Source organism: Halichondria panicea, chromosome 7, assembly GCF_963675165.1.
Source record: "Halichondria panicea chromosome 7, odHalPani1.1, whole genome shotgun sequence".
Lineage (NCBI taxonomy): Eukaryota > Metazoa > Porifera > Demospongiae > Suberitida > Halichondriidae > Halichondria > Halichondria panicea.
In genome coordinates this window covers 3,491,532-3,517,025 of record NC_087383.1, presented here as the reverse complement: position 1 = coordinate 3,517,025, position 25,494 = coordinate 3,491,532, and the positions used below count along the sequence as shown (strand labels likewise).

The following is a 25,494-nucleotide window of genomic DNA, read 5'->3' as shown; positions in this document are numbered from 1 at the left end:
AAGACCCCAAATGTTGTAAGACAGGAAGTGCTACAAGTTGCCTCATGAATATATTAATGAGAACAGTTTTTCTTTGTTTCTGATAAAAGTAAAGGTTTTTAGAGCTATCTAAGTTGAAATATGTAATAAGAAGACAGTTTAACATACGATAAACACTTTAAAATATGAATTTGGGTCAAACTGGCATTAAGTTGTGAAAACGATTGCGGAAAGTTCGAGAGTTTGAGCAAGCTGTTCACCATCAACGTAGCAAGCTAAAAATTGGTTGATCAAATCAAAAGGATCTAAATTACAACATATTCAAGGTAAATGCCATACAAATGAATGGTGTTTGCAAAGCAGTTACACAAACTTTGAAATAAATACACAACTTGGCAATAGCATAGAACACTTCATGAATGACTTCAAGCCTTCTAGCTTGCTGCTAAGCATGCACATGCATCAGATGCACTAGTTGATCCTTTAGGCAGTCTCTGGTTCCATTCACATCTGGAGATATGCAGCCATGAGTTCCACCAACCACAGAGATTATTCAGAATGAGCTAACTTTGAGAGTTTGCGCAAGCTGTTCACACTATCTCAATCCAGTCCAAACTTGCTGAGTCAATACATTCCATATTGAACTAATTTATCTCCTAGTAACAAGTTCTAGTTCAGTAAATGGTCTGTGTTATGAGCTTTGGAAATTCAGAAAAAATCACCCTTCACTACAATCTGACAGAGTTGTAGGGTGCATCATTATGAATCTCATTATATAATTATGAATTTCATTAAAACAATGTTTTTGTGATGTCATCCTTATGAATGCCATTAAAATACTTGCGGTATGTATTTCCTGTCTTGTCTTGCAAATACTGAAAACTTGGGGGTCTTAGGGCAGACTGATAGTCTCTTCGCGTTGAGTTCGACCCCGGAAGTTATGTGGTCAATTTATTTATGCTTTATGTGGTGGACAAGTATGCCTGGGACTTTTACATGGAAATGCTATTATACTTTTAGCTGGTTGGAGCTTACCAGCTCTACATTAAATAGAAGCGCTTTCTTAACAAGGAATCCAATGGTATATGAAACTTACAGTAAAGTATGACAAAGTTATGACAACTTTATGAAGGTCAATCAACACAAATAGACTTTAGTTGTGTTTGGTGTCGCATAATACTAGCCTCCTTCACTAGCCTCCCCGGCCCTAGCCCGGCCTGAAGAGGAAGAGCGGCCTGGGATCGAGGCTAGACATAATACAAGCTAGTCTCATGAATTAGCCGCACTTGGAAAGTGCGGCTGATTCATGAGACTAAATACAAGCCATTCTCAGTCAGCAAAAAACGAAAAGCAATTTGGCTGCCGGGAATGTCAGCAAAAGGTCAAGTGATGTCTGACCTCTTCCTCTGAGCTGATTATGGCAAGTGTGTTGCTCAAGCAGAGGTCTTACAATTCTCTTAGAACATCTCTTCAGGTCATCCTAGTAAGTTGCATGAGTTTAGACTAAGTAGAGCTACTCTAACTTGCTCAATTCTATCCCTCCCCTCCCCAGAGGCCATGGATAAGATTATCCATATCCACAACCAGTGTCAGGGGAGAATTGTTCAAGTCAGTTCCAGAGCAAACTGTACCTGTGGAGGGAAAAATCCAAGGTAGAGAAGTAAAGTCGTTCAGAGCCGGCCAAAAATGCTATATTTGTTATTAAATATTAAATAGCGCTAGATCATCAACACGATCAACTAGTCTATTGTTATGGCTCTTGTGTTGTTTTGGTTTCCTTATATGAGCACCAAATTTCTAGAGCTAATTTTACCATCTACCTACCATTTTTACGTCAGTATAAACTTTTAGCCTTGATTCATGCACTTACGTGGTAGTCTACTCTCTCGCTGTCAGGCATGACAAAATCGTGGCTAGATCTTGCTAAGTTTATTAATTTGCTAATTATAGAGTCTACATAATTATTGGTTATATTTGCCTTGTTTTTGATAATTTCCCATGATTATTGTTGATCTTTCATTTGGATGTAGGATCCCTTCCTGACTGGCTGAGTGGAAAGCTGATCAGAAATGGACCAGGGCTATTTGAGATTGGAGACACTAAACTGAACCATTGGTTCGATGGAATGGCTCTGTTGCACAGCTTCACAATAAAGTCAGGCAAGTGGATAAAGTTGTATACCGTATTACTAGAATGTTTTGCGGGTGAAAAACCTTTGCAAATGAGCCAGATCAGCAGAAAATTTAACCCTTTGCGATCTAACTATTGCGTTCTGGCAAGGATCGTGTGTATTTACTAGTAATAATTTAGGTTTTGCGGATTTTATTGTTGCGAATTGATCAACCATCGCAAAGTTTGCAAATGTTTGATGCTCACAAAACATTCTAGTAATACAGTAATCGTTATGTTCTGCCTCCTGACTTGCATTCAATTGAATTGCAAGTGACTGCTATTGAAGTGTTTACCTGGTCGTACAGGAAAAGTGTTTTATGCAAGCAAGTTCCTGCGCAGCGACGCCTACACTAAGAACATGGCTGCCAACAGACTTGTAGTATCAGAGTTTGGAACAGGAGCTGTCCCAGACCCATGTATGACTCTGTTTGAAAGGTATAATAATTGTAGTAATAATAATTATACTGCAGGTCCACTCAGCGGTGAAAATTGGTCTACTAGCTAGTGAACAAATTTTTATACTCTCAATAGCATTACTGTACTATATAGTTAGCCCCACCCCCCACCTAGCACAAATGAACTTGCATGCAGCAGGTTAACCTATACTGAGTGAAAATTCTCAAATTATATAGGGTGCAGTCTTATTTCACATCGCTAACTGACCCCTCAACGAAAATAACTGATAACTGCCTCGTCAATATTTGGCCGGCTGGAGACAAGTACATTGCTTCCACAGAATCTGATTTTGTTCACGTCTTCTCCCCAGAAACACTCGATGCACAACAAAAGGTTTCAACATAATTATAAGTTTTTGTACGTGCATGCATGTACTATTGTGTATTCATGGTTGATATGCTTTGTCACGCATACATTGCCCTGACTTTCTTTCACTAGATTCAGCTCTCTAAGTATGTAGCTGTTAACTCGGCCACTGCTCATCCGCACATTGATGTTGATGGAACAGTGTACAACCTCGGCAGCTCTGCAAATGGATACACCATCATCAAGATACCTCCCACTGGAAAAGGTTATGTATAATTAATGCCTCGGTGCGCATGCGCAAGCGAGGTATACGGTAGTGTGTTTATGTGTCTCTGTGTGTGTGTGTGTGTAGACTGCTACAGCTGCTCAAGGATGAATCAAGTGCTAGTAAGAGTTTCTATAGGCTTTCTAGTCATGTTTACTTGGATTTTAATTTGTGGATTTGCAAAGCTTCGTTCTCGAGTTATGCCTAGTTTTGCTTACTTGGAATGCCATTGCAGCCTTTTCAGAAGAGCACGTAGTCAAACTTGTTTAACGAGTGTTGCTACTCTACTTAGTAGGTAGTTCTGCACTAGAACGCTAGCTATTGGTAGCTGCAATAGTGAAAAGAGAACTGCAAGGCTCGGCTAATGCAATTTTAGACTTGAACTTTTGGCATCGATTGTTTTTAACAACAATCATGGTCGATCATTACCCACTCTCTGGGTGTTTGCATGCAGCAAAATTAAATTGTTTATCATGGGCTATTAGTAGCTTTATGTTATGTAGCTTTGGCATTTCCACCGAGGCATCAGCACCTGCGGTGCTTTCATTATATAAGCAGGAACAGATTACAGAATGAGCGTGTAACAGTATGGCTACTGTCAAAAAATGGACACTGTGTTTGAGCTATGCGCACGCTGCAGGTACCACCATACCAGCACATGTGCATTGGAGCTGTTCTTTCGGGTGATATTTGCTTCGAGTCAAAGAAGCATCGAAAGAAAAGTGACCGTTTGGTAATTGCTACACAATATCTTTGCAGTACAACCTCAGGGAGGTTCTAGGACAGCTATACAGTGAGAATATATATGCTCATGCCTTGTTGAGTGAGAGGACAGTGACTGTGATCATAGCTAGGTATATAATATAGTAAGCTACATGTACCTCAGTTTCAGAGGTCAAGCGCTAAAAAGAAAGAGTGTGCATGATAGGAAGAAACACTTGAGCATGGACCAAGTTCCTGGACCTTGTAAGTAACTAGAGCAGCATCTGGCTGATTGTAGCAAGATTATGCAAATGGAGAAGACTGGGTCTTCAACATGCAATGGTCGCCAGAACACTATAATTGTAGAGCTTATGTTTTTTTCAGCAATCAGTATCTTGTAAAAATGTAGCAAGGATTACATCATAGATTGAAGAGAGAGGGATTGGCAACGGGGTGCACTTCCGGTGCCATCTGTGTTTCCCAGCGGTTTCTAAGGAACATCTTAAGTGGGTGCGTAGGTGTAGTGGTTAATTATGATATCAGCATACACGCATGTGGTGTGTACCTCCAGCCCACATTTAATTTTATTCATGGCTAACAGTTTACACAACTACAAGTGTTAGTGACGGAATCAGTCCGGGATGTACCTTAAGGTGACATATTTTCGCGTGTATTAATTTCTGCTATTTCTGCGAATGGAGTAAAATCGCAAAAATTAGTACTCGCAAATAATTGGCCGCCCTCTTGTTTAATGTATCCAGATCGACATTCGCAAACAATTATACCAGCAAAATGTACAAAACTGTAAAAACGCAAACAAATCTACCTGTGAAAATATGTCACCTTAAGGTAGAATAGAATGTGCGTGGGAGTCGCATACTCCTCTTCATACACTCCTGGTATACGGTAGAAGAAGTACTAGAAACAATACTTTCAATTTCTACCATTTTTGTTTGCTCTACTTAGCTTGACCTTTTTGTAGATTCACATGTGATGGACAAGGCTAGTGTGTTGTGCGATGTACCACCAAAGAACAAGCTTAAGCCAGCCTATAGTCACAGGTTATCAAACAAACACACACTCATTAATTTGTTTCGACATGTATATCTTTGTTCTCGCAGCTTTGGTGCAACTGAGAATTACTTTGTACTACTAGAGCAGCCTTTTCGCATCAATGTACTAAAAGTTATAAAGGATGCTCTCCTGAACAAGCCAATTCTAGCTGACGGAATATTTGAATGGCAGGAAAATGAGTTGGTATGCATGAGTGAACTTTGATTCATAATAATTAAATCTTTAATTATTCATACCCACAGATCAGATTCTTTATTGTGGAGAAGAGCAGTGGTAACATTCTTCCAGGGAAGTTTTTTGCTCCTACTGGTATGGTCTTACACCACATCAATGCTTATGAGGACAAAGGTATCTTCAGCACGTGTCACAATAATTATACACAATGAATTGACAGAGAGTGATAATGATAATTATATGCGTTATAAAGTGGGCAAATTGTCATTGCTAAGGAAAACAAGACTGATTTATGTTCTAGCTCTCATTTACCATGTATATGTATAGGTCACGTAGTTGTGGATGTCTGTGGCTATGACAACGGTGAGGTACTATACAGTAACCTAACTCTTGAAGACATGAACAGTTCGAGAGTTGAAGGTGACGTTACTACAATTCCCAGACGCTATGTGCTCCCCATTGATCAAACTCTGCATGTAAGACATCTATAGTATTAGCAAATATTTGCTTTTGCTTAAAGGGGCTTTGTGAATAAGCATTGATACTCTAATGAATTATCAATTGTAGTGACACAAAATAAGTGCTAGCTGTAAGTACTTCACTCAAGCTGCACCTTTACTTTTTTGTATAATTATAGGATTCCTCTAAAGAGAACTTAGTAACTCTGGATTACACTGAAGCCACTGCCCAGCTTCAAGAAGATGGCAGTATCTTGTGTCAGCCCGAATCCATCTCGGAGAAATGTATAATATTACACTTGTTGCTCACACTGTTGTTCAATGATACTGTTCATTTGCATGTGCATCTACAGCATTTGAGTTTCCACGTATCCACTATGAGAAATTCAATGGAAGGCCTTACCAATTTGCGTATGGACTGAATGAAACATATGAGGTTAGTGTATACTTCTGTGGATCGGTTAATCTACTGGATATGCATGCCCTAGGGGGCTTTGGTATTATAAAATTATATAATTTACGCTCCTTGACTCCAATATAAATATACATAATTATCGTACGTCTTCTAGTCCTATAAATTTATTGAGGTGTTCGTTAGCTGATTGCATAAATTGATTTAGAATTTGCTTGTCACAATTGATTGGTCACTGACTGTGAGTGGTCCATTTTTATGCTTTGAGGCATAGCCTCTGGAGAAATACGGTAAAGCTGACTGTATATAATTTATATATTATGTGCATGTGTTCCAGCTGTAATTGCATGCCCAACAATGCGACGGAAACTATAACAATAATATAGGTTTTTAGCCACGTTATCTTGAATTTGGCTATAATAAAGTTTCTGGGCTGAAAAAAAAGCTGTTGCAGTCTCTTCAGAATCGTTCGTAGCATCATCTGTTTATACAAAGTTTCTATTCAACTTATTGCAAGCGCTTCAGCTATTTTTAGGTAGATTTACAAGTATTAAAAGAGAGTATTATGAGGGAAGAGCGCCATTGTGAATGTTAACCTCTCTGCAGATCCTCCCTTCGCACAATGTTCTCTATACGCATGCAGTGTCTTCGCTACACTCTGCATGTAACAGTCTCAGACCTTCGGATATCTGAATTAGCGTAGAGACCTTGGACTCAGCTTATAATATAACTCTTCTATATAATTATAGCCTTGATATAAATATCAATGTCTGTGATTGCATGCATGTGCTATTAAATAATCTTGTAGGATCTCATCAAGACGGACGTGAAGACCAAGAAGTGCCTAACATGGTCAGAGAATGGCTGCAGTGCGTCTGAACCTGTTTTTGTTGGCAAGCCTGAGAGCTCTGGGGAAGATGACGGTAAGCTTGTAAAGTTGTCTGCCAGAAGCAGCAGCCATTGTGAACTCTGCATGACCTCTGAACACCCCTTTTTTGAATACACCATAATTATATATATAGAGCAGGTAATTTTCGGGGGACAAAATGTTCGTGGTTCAGCAATATTGAGACATTTCGTGGGTAATATATTTTCAAGGTTGAAAGTTCGAGTCCCATCAGTAGCAGAAACATTTTCTAAGGAGTTTACTCAGCTTTGCCCTTAAAAAATGAGTAGGTGTTCATCACTGTTCACCACATCCTGACGGATGGGATGTAAAGCCGGAGGTCCCAGGGGATCTGACACAATAAGCTTCAAGCTTCCTTCAGACCCTCGTCAGCCACAACAGTGGTAAAACCCGACAGGGTTTCGTAAAGAAAAGAAAAGGTTAATGTTATTGCTTGCACTGCAGGTAAAGGTAGGCAAGGTCGCTTCATTAGTGGGTAAAATATTCGTGGTCAGACCTCAACCACAAAAACACGAATATTTTGCCCCACGAAAATTACCCGCTATATACGGTATAGCTAGAAGAATAGATCATGATGATAGATATATAGTATGTTTCCATTAATTAACCTCCTCTTCCAGGACCAAAGCACTCGGGTGCATGTCCGGGGATTCGTCAATAATAATCGGCCCTGTATATAATTATAATGCATGCTGTGTTAATCATGTATATAATTATAGGAGTAATCCTGTCGGCTGTTCTCCGCGTGGATGAGAGTCAGCCACCGTTCCTGCTGGTGCTGGATGCCAGGACAATGGCAGAGATGGCTAGAGTAGAGTTTCCAGGCATTCAGTGGCACAAAGATGTCCACGGCATATTTGTACCTGCTTCAGCCCTGGAGTGAACCTCTAGCATTATTATAAATCTAGCACTCACATGTAAGACTGCTGTGTTTATTTTTATACAAATTAGGATTATTTCTCCACTGCATGGCATGCATGCATGGGTAGGATTGAGTCAAGAGTATTGGTTTCTGTTCTATATATATAACAACAATTATTGTTGCGCAACAGTATCTAATAATTATCATTGAGGAATGTTCAATCTATATAATTATGTGAAACCCGCTCTATAACGGACACCTTTGGGGAACAACAGAGGTGTTGAGAGGTTGTTTTGTACACAAACTGTTCATTTGGGACCTGTACTATGCTGCTACAGATGCAGTTTTTACATGCACAGTCATGTAAACTGGGTTTTAAACATAGTTACACACGACTTGTTATTATGTATGACCAAAATTGAAACTGAAATTAGCTGAAAGTACTAATGAACACAAATTATAGCTATCTAATCAATTACTGAAATAGTCATGTATATATAGTCACTCACGTAAGTTTGAAGTCAGGATCTGCAGAAAAAATAGTGTTACATACCTGAAAGTCACAAATACAATATTGTAACACGAATGCCGTACACAGTGGAAAACCTCCATAAAAATGCATACCATTGGGGAACAGCCAAAAGGCTGTTATTGAGATTGAGAGGTGGTCTTCGTTGAGAGGTTTCAATTGCCTACTATACATGTATGGTCTACATGCATGTCACTATGAGTCAATTCCTGCCGCAAATGCATAGAGCTTTACTAACTAACTATACTGCTCATACAAGCTTTGAAAAGGCTGTAAGGATGAGAGCTACAGTTGGTTTTCACGATTGTAAAATAATGCTATCTCGATACTTTCTGCTAATTTTAGGTGGCTGCATGTTTGTTCTGCGAATTTATTTTCTATTACATGTAAAGCTGATTGGGGACTATAAAGCTGCTCGTTATACGGAGTAGAGAGGTTGCTTTACATTGAAATCATTGTAGCTTCACATTGTAGCTTCAATTCGGATCTGAGCTCTTGGCCGTTTTATAGCGAGTGGTGGTTGCTCTTCAAAGGTGGTCATTATAATAAAGGTTCCGCAGACTGAATATTATAGTCCAAGAGTGCATGAATGCCAGCCATGAAATCAATATAGTCTATAGCCTAACAATGGCCACATTTTCACGTATTATAATATAATTATAGCCAATTACTTAATTACATAAACAGATAATTATTTTTTAGGAAACCAAGCAACCCACTTGTTCTACATTCCTCCTGTGCTCTTTCAATGGCGCTGCAGTTACAGTACTTCTGGACAGCAAAGAACTTGGTTCGATACGAGTTCCTCTCAGAGCGATACCTCTTCATCTCCTCCCTATAGGGAAAAGGTAATACATGGTGAAGTGCTCTCCTGACATAAATGAAGAGTGCCAATTGCAATCCTACTACATGTCAATGATTTGGGTCTAACTTTAGTCATATTGTAATATACACTGTGTATGGATAATCCTAAATACGGTACATTGAATTACAATTGTACAATCATGTACAGTATACATGTATGTACCTTTCTTTATCTGATGTTTTTTTTAGTTTTTCGTGCTCAAATATAGTGTGGTGATAGATCATATCCGTGATAACCCCAGAGCTAGCTGTAGTCGGGTACTTGGGCACTGTAAGAGGAGGGAGGGAACATCAGTCAATACACAAACACATGGACTACAAGTAGATGTGGGGCACTCGCATATTTTGAACTTGCTATAAATTATACAGTGAATGTGTAATAAAAGTACGTGTAAATGTGTGAAGTCCTCTCTAGAGGGAAAATCAACTGTACATGTACATGTACATATAAGTTGAAAACCACACGTGTGCATATTATTTTAAGTGGTTCACTAACTGGCAGGTTGAGAGCCTGCGATCTGAATCCTCTCTACTAGTTTCCTATTTTCTCTCCTCACAGCTTCTAGCCTGTGTGTGTGTGTGCGTGTGGGGGAGTTAGGTTCTTACGCAATAATATTTAGTGTGCACAGTGACAATATACATGTACAGTAGACTCAACACACTATTATTAAGGTAGGGTTTCATCTAGTGGGGGGGGGGGGGTGGGGGGGAAGCTTCCCCCCCAAAAGAGAGGGGAAAATAGGAGGAGAGAGAGGGGGAGAGGGAGAGGGAGAGGGAGAGGGAGAGGGGGAGGGAAAGGGAAAGAGAGGGAGAGAGAGAGAGAGAGAGAGAGAGGGGTACTATAACCAACATTATCTAAACACGGTCTTTTGCTACATGTAGCTTTGCTAGAGGATGATTGGTCATCTTACCACAAATCTATCCATTGCTTTTGTAGCACATCCGCGCGCGGTTTTTTTAAACTTTCCCCCCAAACTTAAAATCCTGGATGAAACCCTGTAAAGACCCTACAATAGACATTGCTGGTACTCACGTGTCTTCCAATTCAGCCGTTGTGAATCTATGCTGTCTCAGATCAGCTGTTCTCTGTACATGCAGCACAAGCACATGCAATAACACAACGACCACTAACCAGAATGTGACAAAATACTCACCAGTTTGCACATATCTCGCAGCTGTCGTTTGATACTCGCTACTTCTTCGCTCTCTGGCACATGGTTCTCTTTCTAAATGGGAAACATGACAGCGTGTAGTACTAATTGCTGCCTCAATAAACTTAGTCAATAATTTTGCCTAAATGCACATGTACATATTTCAAAACATGGCCTGGCATATGAAAAACACATTTCTTATAATTTGTGTATTCCATAAATTTACGTTCACAGAGGAGGTGACAGTGTCCAGCTGGCCTTGTCGAGAGCTGACACCTCGAGCTCTCTCCAGAGACTGCACCTTCTCAGCATGCTCCTACACATAATTGGACAAACATACACTCGTGTCCGAAGACGCCAAGACATGTAATCCTAAGTTGCCCATGAGTATGTACAATTATGGTATTATCCTAGGATGTCCCAGCATTAATTATGCCTCTCCACAAGCATGATATAGGGATCCCAGGATCAACCCGGGATGGTGTGACCAGGCATATGCGTGTCCAAGTATCCCGGGAGTAAATCACAATAATTTATACAACGTCAAGAATGCACTAAACCTGTACACACATGAAGATTATATTATAATATTATATATAATACATGCATATACATGTACATTGTATACCGTACTCACTATTTGCCCTAGGAGAAATGTTCATGGGTTGCAATATTTTCAATGCCAGAAAACCAAACCCCCACAATTAAAGAGCTTTGCATGTGAAATACATGTACCGGTGCGTGGCAGAGGAGGTTGGCCACGCATAATCAATTATGTGTAACGTCTTTGTTCAGGTTACCATAGATACCGAATTACTGTACAAAAAGTTATGCAACTCTTGCTTTGCTGACTTATAACACCTGACTAGCTGTGTCTGTTGTCTGGCTGGACCAAGATTAGCTAGACTACAGGGTAGAGTATAGTTCAGTGGTGCATGCTGTCTGTACTGGCTAGCAAAAATCTAGTATGCACTGAGAACTCGCCAGAATAGAGGGGATCGCTGGGGATTGGGTTGGTTATAGTGAAAGTTCTATATCCAAAGTACATGTAGCCAGAGAGATACATATATATGTATCTTCAGTCTCCAATGACTGTGTAACACCAGCTAGAAGTTTACATAGAAACTCATTGTCAATAATCTGTGCCAGCTCAGCCAAAAAGTGGTGCACGTGATCGTGTCCAACCTCCTTTGAGTGCGTGGGAGTTTCTCCCAGTTTTAATTTCGCCTTAAGTGCTCTACCCTAGAATAACGCAAATTTGCACCTCACAAAGCTTTCCCGCCATACGGTATGCAGAATAATCACCTTCTGATTGAGTTGGCTTTCGAGATATTCAATTTTTTCGTCTTTTTCTTTCATCTGGAGAGTAAAAAAACTCGATAAGTCTCGAATACTTATGCGCATTTTCTTTACCTCTCTGAGCAGTTGAGTCTCAAAGTCCTCAGCAATTTTCCTCTCCTTCATAGCCTTGTCTTTTTCCTGCTCTGCAATGATCAACTCCTCCTTGAGATCAGACACTTCTTTAGTCAAAGCATCCTTCTCTTGGCTGAGACCCTATATGCATGACTTATGTTTACAAGGAACCTTCCAAACATGTACATCTACAGTACATACGACAACACTTCTAACTGACATTAACATTAAGAACGGAGGCGGCATTATCCAGCTGTCCCTGTAGTGACACGACCTCTCCATCAAGCTCTTCAATCCGACTGTTTTTCCCCTTTAGCTGAAGAACATAACGTACGTAACTATAGTACATGTACATGTATCTAACAGTAAATGCATGTACATGCACATGTACAATGTAGCTGCTGAATTACCAAGTGTTGACCAAAATTAATGTGTAACTGTACATGTACACACTGTATATTCTACATACGTACAGTATTACTGTATACATATACCTCTCTGAGCAGTTTAGTTCTCTCAATCTCCAGTTTAGTCTCAAAGTCCTCAGAGATTTTTTTCTCCTTTATAGCCTTGTCTTTTTCTTGCTCTGCCAAGATCAACTCCTCTTTGAGATCAGACACTTTTTTAATCAAAGCATCCTTCTCTTGGCTGAGACCCTGTATGACTTATGTTTACAAGGAACCTTCCATATACACATTGTAGGCTGCACATCATGAATACAAGCTATAGTGCATGTACAACAATACTTCTAACTGACATTAACGTCAAGAGTAGAGGCGGCATTATCCAGCTGTCCCTGTAGCGACACGACCTCCCCATCAAGCTCTTTGATCCGACTGTTCTTCCCCTTCAGCTGAAGAATATAACATACGTAACTACATGCAACAGTCAAGGTAAATACATGAACACGTATACTGCATGTATATACATGTACGAGTAGCTGCTGAGTTATACAAAGCGTTGAATGTGTAACTATAATATACATGTATAATTTTCATTCTACATAATAATTTTATTATACTATGTACATTGTATACCTCTCTGAGCAGTTTAATTCTCTCAATCTCCAGTTTAGTCTCGAAGTCCTCAGCAATTTTCTTCTCCTTCATAGCTGTTTCTTTTTCCTGTTCTGCCACGACCAACTCCTCCTTGAGATCAGACACTTCTTTAATCAAAGCATCCTTCTCTTGGCTGAGACCCTGTATGACTTTATGTTTACAAGGAACCTTCCATATACACATTGTAGGCACATCGTCAATACAAGCTAGTGCATGTACATGTATAGAGACTATAATATTGCACATCTACATACAACAATACTTCTAACTGACATTAACATCAAGAGTGGGGGCAACATTCTCCAGCTGTGCCTGTAGCGACACGACCTCCCTATCAAGCTCTTCAATCCGACTGTTCTTCCCTTTTAGCTGAAGAATGTAACATACGTAACTACTAGTACATGTAACTACATGTAACAGTCAGGGTAAATGCATGAACACTGCATGACTTTATACATGTAGCTGAATTACAAAGCGTTGAATGTGTAACTATATACATACATGTATACCTCTCTGAGCAGTTTAGTTCTCTCAATCTCCAGTTTAGTCTCGAAGTCCTCAGAGATTTTTTTCTCCTTAATAGCCTTGTCTTTTTCTTGCTCTGCTACGACCAACTCCTCCTTGAGATCAGACACTTCTTTAATCAAAGCATCCTTCTCTTGGCTGAGACCCTGTATGACTTTATGTTTACAAGGAACCTTCCATATACACATTGTAGGCACATCGTCAATACAAGCTAGTGCATGTAGTGCATGTACATAGGAGAGACTATAATATACAATACATGTACAGTATACTGACTACATGTATATGACAGTACTTCTAACTGACATTAACATCAAGAGTGCAGGAGGCGACATTCTCCAGCTGTCCCTGTAGCGACACGACCTCCCCATCAAGCTCTTCAATCCGACTGTTCTTCTCCTTTAGCTGAAGAATGTAACATACCATAGTGCTACAGTACACAAGCATACGTACGGTAACTAATCAACAGTCATTTTAAATGTACAATGTACAAAACAGTACCGTAAACTATACATGTACATGTATATATAGATACAAAATTAATGCACCGCATTCTACCAAGATTACGCCCACTCTCAATGCATGCTACAGGTGCAGGTACTTTTGTCTCGCCCACCCAGGTGTTGCCTAGGAAACTACGGAAGTATTATCTGTCAGCGTCGTCTGAGGCCTGCCTTAAAATACAACGAATAAATGCATGATATAGCTATAGAATGTATACAAGTCAAGATTCTGCATGAGAAGTATTTTCCTTGTCACTGTCACTGAGTCTTCAACAGAGATTCAGAGACGATTGTCCTTATGCAAATACAATGTAGGAGCAATAATTATTGGCCTTCAGATATTAACCAGCTTACGCCAGAAACTGCTAAACCAGATAAATGCTACACTTCCTGGTAGGTGTATTCTCGAGGCAAATTAACATACAATATGCAGGAACTTATAATCAAAAGTGGGGGTGGGCGTAATCTCAGTAGAGTCAGATACATGTAGCTACTAGTGAAACAGTTATTCATCAAGTCAAACATACATGTACATGATCAGAACACCATTTTTAATATACATGTACATGCACCTCTCTGAGCAGTTTAGTCCTCTCAATCTCCAGTTTAGTCTCGAAGTCCTCAGCGATTTTCTTTTCGTTCATAGCCTTGTCTTTTTCCTGTTCTGCCACGACCAACTCCTCCTTGAGATCAGACACTTCTTTCATCAAAGCATCCTTCTCTTGGCTGAGACCCTATATGCATGACTTATGTTTACAAGGAACCTTCCAAACATGTACATCTACAGTACATACGACAACACTTCTAACTGACATTAACATCAAGAGTGCAGGAGGCGGCATTGTCCAGCTGTCCCTGTAGCGACACGACCTCCCCATCAAGCTCTTCAATCCGACTGTTCTTCCCTTTTATCTGTAGAAAGTAAGTACTGTACAGTATATAAAGTAATTATGCCTCTTGACTAATTTTGAGGCTTCGAAATTGTTGTTATGTGATTAACGTTTAAATGGCATGATTTAAAATGAGACAGTACAGGCTAGGCCACGCGGAATACAAAAGTATGCGATATAATTATGATACGATAACTTACATACACGTAGTCTACATGTATGAGGTATAGCAACAGGCCTAGCGGAGCCTAGACTGCCCAGTCATTATAAACAGAACAGTACAGTAGATTTACGTACATAAAGCTACTAAATCGAGTAGCATGTAACAGTTAACGATCAAGTCAAACATTATGATTAGAACATCATTCAATATATATGTACTACACATGTACCTCTCTGAGCAGTTTAGATTTCTCAATCTCTAGTTTAGTCTCCAAGTCCTCAGCGATTTTCCTCTCCTTCAGGGCCTTGTCTTTTTCCTGCTCTGCCATGACTAACTCCTCCTTGAGATCAGATAATTCTTTAGTCATAACATCTTTATCTTGGCTGATACCCTATACATGCAGGAAAAAGAGTTACGGCACAATTCAACTTTCCGAACATGTACTGTGCATGTACTGTGCGTATACAACTAGGCACATCCACTTACATCAAGAGTGGAGGCGACATTATCCAGCTGTCCCTGTAGCGACACGATCTCCCCATCAAGCTCTTCAATCCGGCTGTTCTTCCCTTTTAGCTGAAGAACGTAACATACGTAACTACAGTAGTACATGCAGTCAGGGTAAATGCATGAACACTGCATACATGTACTGTACATGTACTTGTACCGTGATGGGCTCTGACACTAAGGAATATCCATTGAAACTCTCAGGATACTCCAGGGTACAAATCCCTTGTGGTCAGCCTGATATCCATGATACAACTATTACATGTACTATAGCTGCTGAGTTACAAAGCGTTGACCAAAACTTAACTATCTTATGTACAGTACACGTATGTATAATTATTATACATGTAGGTATTATACCTCACAGAGCAGTTTAGTCTTCTCAATCTCCAGTTGAGTCTCAAAGTCCTCAGAGATTTTCTTCTCCTTCATAGCCTTGTCTTTTTCTTGCTCTGCAACGATCAACTCCTCCTTGAGATCAGACACTTCTTTAATCAAAGCATCCTTCTCTTGGCTGAGTCCCTGTATAAGACTTTTCTTTACAATGTCTTACAAGTAATACATGCATGTACAATGCAGGCACATGCATCACCAGTACAAGCTAAATGTACATGTACATGTAGTAAGAGACTGTATAATACATTAATTATACGAAGATCCTTCTACAATGTACGTGTATAACTGACATTAACATCAAGAGTGGTGGTGACATTGTCCAGCTGTGCCTGTAGCGACACAACCTCCCCATCAAGCTCTTCAATCCGACTGTTCTTCCCCTTCAGCTAAAGAATGTAACGTGTGTACATGTAACATGCATGAACACTGCGTATACATGTACATGTACAGTACATGTAGCTGCTGAATTACAAATTTAAGTACATAAAAATGTATGTACTTGGTTAATACAAAGAGGTTTACTAACAAATTTACTATTGAATCCACCCATGCGCAAATGGTGGTTACCAGGCCCTCTAGTGAGAGCGGCCTGGAATCGAGGCTAATGTAAATCTACATGTACACTATATGCACCTCTCTGTGCAGCTTAGTCGTCTCAATCTCCAGTTGAGTTTCAAAGTCCTCAGCAATTTTCCTCTCCTTATCTTTTTCCTGCTCTGCCACGACCAAGTCCTCCTTGAGATCAGACACTTCTTTAATCAAAGCATCCTTCTCTTGGCTGAGACCCTATATGACTTATGTTTACAAGGAACCTTCCATATATACGCTATGTACAATGCAGGCACATAATTATCATCATGTAAGTACAAAGTACACGAATATAATTATAATACTGATACGCATGTACATAAATGAAGATCCTTCTATAACTGACATTAATGGAGACGGAATTCTCCAGCTGTCCCTGTAGCGACACGACCTCCCCATCAAGCTCTTCAATCCGACTGTTCCCTTTTAGCTGAAGAATGGTAACATAACGCGAGCATTAGTTTTGACCAATTTTTAATGTCAGTTATGCTTTATTATGTGATTCCCTTGATTAAATGGCGCGACTTCAATGGGAAGTATACAGGCCACGAATTAATTGACTAGTGTGATCAAAAGTATGCAACATGTAACTACATGTACTCGATCAACAGTCATTTTAATGTATATAGAATAATGTACAGTGTACATGCAGGAATACCATTTTCAATTATACATGTACCTCTCCGAGCAGTTTAGTCCTCTCAATCTTCAGTTTAGTCTCTAAGTCCTCAGCGATTTTCTTCTCCTTCATAGCCTTGTCTTTTTCATGTTCTGCCACGACCAACTCCTCCTTGAGATCAGACACTTCTTTAATCAAAGCATCCTTCTCTTGGTGGAGACCCTGTATATGAAAGGGGTTACACACAATTTAAATTTCCGAACATGTACTGTAGGCACAAATATAAAAATATGATCATCGATCCACTTACATCAAGAGTGGAGGCGACATGGTCCAACTGTGCCTGTACCGACACGACCTCCCCATCAAGCTCTTCAATCCGACTGTTCTTCCCATTCAGCTGAAGAAGGCAACATACAAATGTACGTAAGTAGTTAATTAGTACCCACATGTAAATTCATAGTATATGCATAAACACCGAATACTGTATACATTGATTACAAGGCATTAACCTAAGTGTGTAATGTTCTACATGTACAGTGTATGATTACTGTATAGCGGGAACTTTTGCGGGTGCACATTTTCGCTCTTTGGCTTCAGAGCCCTCAGCAGACATTTTCGTGGGTTGTAATAATTATGGGTTCTAATATTCGAGTTTCAATGCAAGGAAACCATACCCACCAATAGGTTTGCATGTGAAATACCAGTGTGTGGGAGTTTAAATTTCCGGGTTACCTGCTCTGCCCTCGAAAAACGCGAAATGTTGCACCTCACAAAATTTCCCGCTATATAGGTACATTATTATAGCCCATGGGTCCAAGGGCAAATAATGAGAAATTAAGTCCCTAATGAACTTTTAAATCGAAACACAACATCATTTGAAAGGTTTCTTTCTAAGCTTTCAGAAAATCATATGTACATGTATATCATTCTATACATGTACCTCTCTGAGCAGTTTAGTCTTCTCAATCTCCAGTTTAGTCTCAAAGTCCTCAGCGATTTTCTTTTCGTTCATAGCCTTGTCTTTTTCCTGCTCTGCCACGACCAACTCCTCCTTGAGATCAGACACTTCTTTAGCAAGAGTATCTTTATCTTGACGGAGACTGACATTCTCCTCGTGAAGACACTGAGGAAATTAAATGGGAAATAACTTTGGCTTTTTGCGCAAGTAACAAGATGCCTGGAGGCTTAGAAAATATGGCTCCTGTGATGTGGTTTTGGGGCTAGGATCAGTATAAGCAACAACCCCAATCATAATTCTAGGTTTATACTTAAATGACTCTTTCCATTGTTCCTGTGCACTTCAGCTGTAAATACGTGCCTCGAATAAAGCCAGCGTGTAGCTAGTGCATGCACACATAAACATGTACACGACGTACTGGTACACAGCTGGTGCATCATCATAACTAACCTGTGCTGCAACTTGCTTCTGACTGTGACTGTCGATGGTCCCCTTAGCGACCTGTAATCTCTGATCACTTTCTGTCAGCCTCAACTCTAAACTCTTCTTCGCAACAACAGTCTCCTACACAAAAATGGGGCACAATCGTGTTAGTAGTGGTCTACACACTCATTTCACGGTGTACCTCAATGCTGGCCTTGGCAGCTGCCAGCCCAGCCTTGAGAGAGGTGACTAATTCCTGTAGGAACTGCAGGTCATTGTCATACTGTTCCTTCATCTTATCCACCTTCCTCCGTGCAGCAGAATGGTCCTCTGTCAGTGAGGCAATCTGCCTCTCATTGGCAGCAAGCTAGAGAGAGGGCAGAAACTGAAATCAGTACTCCCGTACGTCACTACATTGTACCAGTTCAAACATTCATCACTAACATAGCTACCTGAATCAGCATGGTTACATGTACTGGTGTAGTTCGAAAGAGTCGAACCACATCGAACACATGCACAAAAACAATGTCACAAAGATGCACACGCGCATTGCAATTACGCCTAAGCCATAGGCACTCTGCCCTATATATTTCATAAAACACTCCTTACTGTACCACTTTATCACCTGTTTCAAGTACTCTTCCTTCTCCTGTTCGTAACACTCGAATATGTCCACCCCATCCACTGCAGGCACACTGCTCTGCTCCAGCTCCTTACAGCGATCCAGTGCCTTCTTGAGCTCTTCTTCCATCACAAGTCTCTCTTGCACAGCAGACTGGGTAATAGATTGTCATGTACACACACAGGTGCAAGTGTAGGTGTATCGTCACAACAGGATTTACAGTGAGTCCTTTTGGTATAGCGAATTAAGTGTCTAACACTTCTGACTCACTACAGTCAATAGTGTACATATACTACAAGAAAGCCAAACTCACATCTGCCTTGCTGTTGGCCAGTTCCAATTCTCTCCCCAGCTCAGCTATGACATCTGGGTCCATGAGTTGAGACTTCTCGAGCAGCTTCTCCTCCAACTCCCTCAGCAGGTCATCTTCCAGACCTCGAATGGTCTCACCCTTCTCCTCAACCTGACAGGAGGGAACATCAATAAGTTGCTGCCATGTGGAGAATACACGACATACGTACAATAACTAAATAACTTAGCGGTATTATCCTAGACAGAGGTACGTATACATGCTAGCTGAGCCTGTATAGTTGAACCGTGCAATACATGTTAGGGCATATACATGTAGACTATATAGAGTTATTTACTAAGACATACAGTACAGTACAGTACCAATGTACGTGTACGCAATCACACAGTACACAATAAAATTGGCAATTAGGCATAGATCAAATCCCACATGCATATGCACTCAAATCCATACATGTACATGTACATTAAACAGTGAAAACACAATTGAGTGAGACACTCACCTCTTGGCGTAAGGTTGCTCTCTCCTCCACAAGGTCAGCACACTCACGCCTGAGAAGAGCAATCTCCTCCTCCTCCTCCTTGACCACACATGACTCGGAGTGAGTATCGAACTGAGTGGACTGTACATACACACAATTCTATAAATGTACATGCATAATGCCTAGCTTGTAGATCTACTGTAACTAAGGGGCACTAAATACATGTAGTCTAGTTATAAACACTGCACATGTGTATCTCTCACCTCTTGGGTGTCATTGAGTGAGTCCTCAAAGCATTTTGGTGAGGGTAGGAACGAGGGACGCCCTCTGCCACCGTCTAGAGCATTGGACTTCTTTTTACTGCCAACCTATATAGAAGGTGGGTATGCAATTGGTAAAGATCAACTCCCAAATAATGTGTATTTTACCACATTGACAGGTAAAGGGTCACCAAAACAAAATATGAAATTTGAGCACACCATTCCTCCTCTCACCTCCTGCTCATTCAGGAACTTCATGAACCTGGTAGGAGTGAAGTGCACTTTGAAGGACTCGTCACATGATCTTGGAGCAAAGGATACGGACTTGGTCGAGGATTTGAGTGATGATAAAGTGAGAGAGGAGGTTGTGGGGGGAGGGGCCTCAGACCAGGGCTGGTGGGATGTAGTGTCACGTGAGAGAAGACTCGGACACATGGTCCTCCGTCTGGACAGCTGCTGTGAGGAGAATGAGAATTGTAAAGCACTAGAATATCGTACAACCAAACTGTATACAAGCACGAAATACACCCTACATGTAGTTTTTGTACCACATACATGACATTGTACATTGTAATTTACTGTACAACCTGAGCTCACCTTTGGTAGTGCTGACTTATCACAGCTGTTGGTCCGCACGATCCAATTTTCCAGAACTCTAAGCTTACCCTCGAGGTGTAGCTGCAAGCAACAGAAGATTAAGTTGAGATTGAGAAAAGAGCTTCAATACACATAATTAGTATAGACAGAGAGCTACATGTAGTGCATAAATACATGAAGTTCAACATGTTATTGGCATACACTACATACACAATGCTACTCAGACAAGCAGTGTACTACGTACATGTATAACTATATACATGTATATATAATTATTACCTTCTGGGTTTCAAACTGGGCCAGCTGCTGTGTCAACTGCCATGGTAAGAGAACATACATAAATAGTACACTAGTACATGATTGTATATAAAGGTCATGCATGGACTTACAGTCTCACACTCTTGATCAGGTAAATTCTGCAAAAGAAACCATTAATTATTATATAAGACAGTACAGTGTTGTATATAGCCACGTCGATTAAAATTTTAATCGGCGTGGATTCGAGGCTATGTTGTATACAGATACATAATTATATAATTATGTGAATAGTACCTCCTCCAGTTTTTGCTTGAGCAGGCCATTTTCTTTCTCCAGTGATTTAAGTTTCTTCCGAAGAGCATCTTCTCCACATACCAACTGGACAAACATAGCATTAGGGAAGTGAGGACTAGGCTGAAATGAGAGTAACTGACCTCGTTGACTACTGGCTGATTTTTTACTCTTTTAGCCCTGCTGGCAAACTGCACGAGAAGATGCAATATACAGTACAGAACAACACATGATGTGTGTACATTGTAGTCTAGCTACACATTAAGCAGAACAGATTTTCATCAGCAGTTCAACCATTGACAACATTAATGTTAGATGTAGGACAGTCTAACGTGCCATGTTCCTAACAGAAGTATTGGCAGACCACACACACACACATATAAATAAAGAGGTGCACTCGATCCATACCTGAATAGTCGAGATAGACTCGCCCCTTTCACATGGGTTTATCGTGCAGATAATGGCCGTTTTAGAGTTTCCACCAATGGAAGGCTGAAGGATACTGGTCAGCTTTGAATCACGGTAAGGCACATGACCCCTGGGGGAGAATTGTACATGTAATACCGTATATACATGTACAATATAGCAGCCAGGTAAGTTAGCCATTGCCTACTGGCAAAGTTTTAAAAACGACAAAGACCAAGGACTACCAACCTCCTCCGTAAGGTGGAGTCTCATTAATTGGATTCTTGCGAATCTGATTGGAGATGTCAAAACTGAACCAACTCTAAATGCCAGCTAGACCACTCCCTGGCAACTACATGTATCAGATCAGGTGCAAGGGGGTGGTCTGCCCTCAGACTAGAGTATGAGTACTGTTATGCAAACCACTTGCACTTATTAGGGAGAGAAAAGCAACAGAGAGCTGTAGATATTAAATAAAGATCGATCGAAGGACTACACATTACCATGCATGCAGTGCATACTGTTATAGTAACTCACGTGTTTCCCTCTGATAACTTTGATATGACCCTCCCCAACACATGGAGGCTAAGGTTGATGTTCGTCCCCTCTTTGAACTGCTTCCCTGTGGCACCTGTAGCACTTACACGCTCTGACCCAGCCAGGTCAACCAGGCTCTGAACACAGAGAAGGCAAAGATATATCATACATATAATTTACGTGTACAATGTCATGTAAAAAAAAATGTAATGTCAATTAGTGTCCACATAAATTAATTATACGTACATGTACATTCATGCACTCCTGTCATTACTTATGTAGATTGACGTTATTCACTGCTGTATACGCACACACTTGCCCAACCCACTCACCAGAGAGGCCACCCTGATAGTGCCATCACTGAGTTCCTCATCTCTAACCCTGCTCTCAATGGTCAGCTTGAATATTGTGTGTGATCTTGAGCTGTGCTCATTAGCATTGGTAGATCCAAATGTGCGGTTCTCTGAGCAGAAGAGATTATACACATTACCAGCACATCAGGTGCACAGGCAGCATGCATGTACATGTACACACAAGGCTAAGGCTGAGAGGTCACCCTAGGGCATACCATCATAATTATGCTAACACAGGTTGAAACCAACCCTATGGAGACTGGGCCATTAACCTGGCTACAGGGTGATCACATTAGACAGACAGGTTCACAAAGGTGCACAAGTGATAGTGACTTACTCTCCCCGATCTCAATGAGCTGGTAAATATCTTGGGGGAGGGAAATCGGCTCCTCAGACAATCCGTGGACTACAAAGTTCCCCTGCAGAACAGAGCGATTAGTTTTAGAAATTACTATACTAGCGCTGTTTAGAGAAAAGATGAACACACTATAATTATACAGTACACTAGCTCACGTCTATTTCTCCTATCCTCAGGTTCAGGTGTTTCTTTTCGGGACGGAGAAGATCTGTGAGGGACTGTAGGGGAAATAGTCATGTGATAGTCACATGCTCACACGCAGTATAAATTATACTACATATCCCACTGGGGTCAATACACCATACCTCATTGTAGATCTCGAGATAAGAAGCTCTAATGATGTGGTCTCTGTCAGGACGCTATAAGCATAAATATATCAAGTAATGTGCCTACCGTAAAAATGTAATAAAAGCACAACATTTCTTTGGCGTACAGCGGGAAAAATTACGCCTCATTTTATATTGCAGGATAAATAGTTTGATTGCTTCATTTGGCACACAATTAGATCATTCAAGGTTGGCGAGTGGCACCTTTATTGTTTAACATTTTACAGCACTGGACTGGCTGCACAATTTAATTACCTCTTGAATCAAGGAAAATATGTGGCTGGCTGCCTTCAGGATGACACCCGGGTGATGAGGCTCTTCTCCCATCATGGTGAATGTCTTGCCACTGGCTGTTTGACCATAAGCAAAGATGGTGCCTACACAAAAGGAGAACTTTTGTTAAACATTAACAACTACAGTCCACAGTATTGTATAGAGGATTGTGGGCATACTGTAATGTAAGCCATAGGTCTTAATTTAGGTGCAACACATGTACTGTCTACTGCCAGAGTAGGTACGACATCCGTGAGTCTTGAGCCCCACATTCCTTACTATAATTATCGTATTACTAGAATATTTTGCTGGTGAAAAACCTTTGCAAATGAGCCAGATCAGCAGACAAATTGACCCTTTACGATCTAACTATTGCGCTCTGGCAAGGATCGTGTGTATTTACCAGTAATAATTTAGGTTTTACGGATTTTATTATTGCGAATTGATTAACCCTCGCAAAGTTTGCAAATGTTTAATGCTCGCAAAACATTCTAGTAATACGGTATCCTGATCAAGTTCAATAGCACATCAAACGAAGTGATACTCCTGGCAACTCCAGGCATCCCTCCTGAATATTCTAAAGATGGTTGATATAGCTATTAGCTATAACCTAGATAACAGTGCACGAATCAGACTCTTGGCATCTATAAATGCTCAGATTGTGTTTGGCAGTAACACGCACTTGAACTTTGACCTGGAGATAATAAGGAATGTGGGTCTTATTCTTGACTCACAAATGTGATACCTCCTCTGGTCTACTGCATTGGATGAGACTCCCCACCCACAGTTTAGGAAACCGCTACAGGACTCACCATTGATACCATCCATGACCCCCTCTACAATGGGCTCAGCCAGCTTCTCATAGAGTGTGCTTGTTGTGGCCGAGGTCCCAAACACATGATCTACACAGGGGAGAGCAGTGAACCGCAGTACTGTACACTTACACTAGTAAAAACACTTGAGTGTGCAATTGGACCACTAGATATCATGCTTGTTCCACTCAACGTACCGAAGTAGTAGGGTGTGTGTGGTGGATTTCTTGGAGTTACTCTCTCATCAGTTGTGTCCCACTGTTCACTGTGACCATGGTCTCTGCGTGTGTGTGTGTGTGTGTGTGTGTGGGGGGGGGGTTGTATGTGTGTGTGGTACAGAGATAGGGAAATAATAGGATGCTTGTAGACCCGTGTGTCACATATAATCAAGCAAAACTTTTCTACATGTGTCCAATAACCTGATAGAATAATTATTAGTAAAAAAATTATGATAGAAGTTGAGCGTGTAAAAAATTTACTTACTTGGGCAAGAGAGGACGAACCCGAATTGCTACTTTAATATTGTCCATTCTTCGATCTTCTCAATACCTGGACCAGTGAACGCGTACCAGTGCACAGCTTGACGTACTTACGTACCTATAGCTTTTTCAAAAAGTGCACAATCAGCCAATGGCAAGCACTAACGATCATTTCCTGATAGACTAAACCACGCCCATAGAGTAGCAATAATAATTATGGCTAGCCCTTCCTCGGGGTAAGGGACTGAGAGTTGTGCCGTACCTGAATCTGGTAATGACCTAGCCTCGTTCCCAGGCCTTACTTTTTCTTACTGTTGTCACTGTTCATCCATAAACATAAGAAAGACATAGTGAGGCAGCAAAGAAAGAAATGGGCGTACGTCTATTTCTTTCTTTACTCCTCCAATTAATACTGTATTTTATCTCATTGAACGAATAATGCAGTATTTTATCTTATTGAACGATTGTGATACCGGTAAAGAACAGAAAAAGGAGAGCCTGTGTAGAGGCTAGTAATGACCAATCACAGAGTGCAGTATCATGTCATGTGACATTCTTACGCCCACAGTATTGCTTAGTTAGTTTCTTTGCGGTAGAATGCACTATGTTTGTTATGCCTTGGTGCGCATGCGCAAGCGAGGTATAGGTGCATGTGTTCAAAACTCGTGTTTGTAGCCTCGATCCCAGGCCGAGTTTTCGCTTTTATAACGGTTAGGCAAACGTTATAAAAGCAAAAACTCGGCCTGGGATCGAGGCTAGTGTGTTTGTAGAGAGA

General features: G+C 40.6%; 2 protein-coding genes across 14 annotated transcripts; one reads left to right on the top strand and one right to left on the bottom strand.

Moving 5' to 3' along the window:
- Positions 1-890: 890 nt before the first annotated feature.
- On the top strand, positions 891-7,988 carry LOC135338736 (carotenoid-cleaving dioxygenase, mitochondrial-like). The gene is made up of 14 exons (XM_064534813.1): positions 891-1,462; positions 1,532-1,631; positions 2,010-2,138; positions 2,457-2,586; positions 2,784-2,940; positions 3,046-3,178; positions 4,863-4,941; positions 5,002-5,137; positions 5,197-5,302; positions 5,456-5,604; positions 5,766-5,871; positions 5,940-6,022; positions 6,807-6,921; positions 7,625-7,988. Exons 1-14 carry the CDS (start codon positions 1,397-1,399, stop codon positions 7,786-7,788), a joined length of 1,653 nt encoding a protein of 550 aa, XP_064390883.1. The 5' UTR covers positions 891-1,396; the 3' UTR covers positions 7,789-7,988.
- A 197-nt stretch (positions 7,989-8,185) lies between these two features.
- Positions 8,186-24,885, bottom strand: LOC135338733 (uncharacterized). Of its 13 annotated transcripts, none has more exons than XM_064534797.1 (49): positions 24,724-24,885; positions 24,438-24,520; positions 24,241-24,330; positions 23,411-23,532; positions 23,135-23,188; positions 22,985-23,047; positions 22,809-22,890; positions 22,451-22,581; positions 22,119-22,255; positions 21,585-21,714; positions 21,320-21,367; positions 21,180-21,263; positions 21,017-21,043; positions 20,907-20,942; positions 20,628-20,708; positions 20,265-20,486; positions 20,034-20,138; positions 19,792-19,911; positions 19,293-19,442; positions 18,983-19,132; positions 18,560-18,724; positions 18,385-18,498; positions 17,917-18,099; positions 17,284-17,373; positions 17,034-17,195; positions 16,701-16,784; positions 16,400-16,552; positions 16,057-16,152; positions 15,731-15,892; positions 15,350-15,439; positions 15,093-15,254; positions 14,624-14,722; positions 14,383-14,544; positions 13,614-13,712; positions 13,292-13,453; positions 13,056-13,151; positions 12,762-12,923; positions 12,482-12,577; positions 12,219-12,380; positions 11,945-12,040; positions 11,725-11,865; positions 11,617-11,670; positions 10,538-10,627; positions 10,315-10,386; positions 10,194-10,246; positions 9,657-9,727; positions 9,324-9,429; positions 9,016-9,131; positions 8,186-8,295 (listed from the first exon to the last, which is right to left on the bottom strand). In XM_064534797.1, the coding sequence occupies exons 1-49, from the start codon at positions 24,768-24,770 to the stop codon at positions 8,273-8,275; spliced, it is 5,283 nt and encodes a 1,760-aa protein (XP_064390867.1). In that variant the 5' UTR covers positions 24,771-24,885; the 3' UTR covers positions 8,186-8,272. The 13 variants fall into 13 exon arrangements, with proteins under 13 accessions (XP_064390867.1, XP_064390870.1, XP_064390868.1 ...); XM_064534800.1 differs by having other exon boundaries at positions 13,062-13,151; XM_064534798.1 differs by having other exon boundaries at positions 20,265-20,483.
- Between the last annotated feature and the right edge of the window lie 609 nt (positions 24,886-25,494).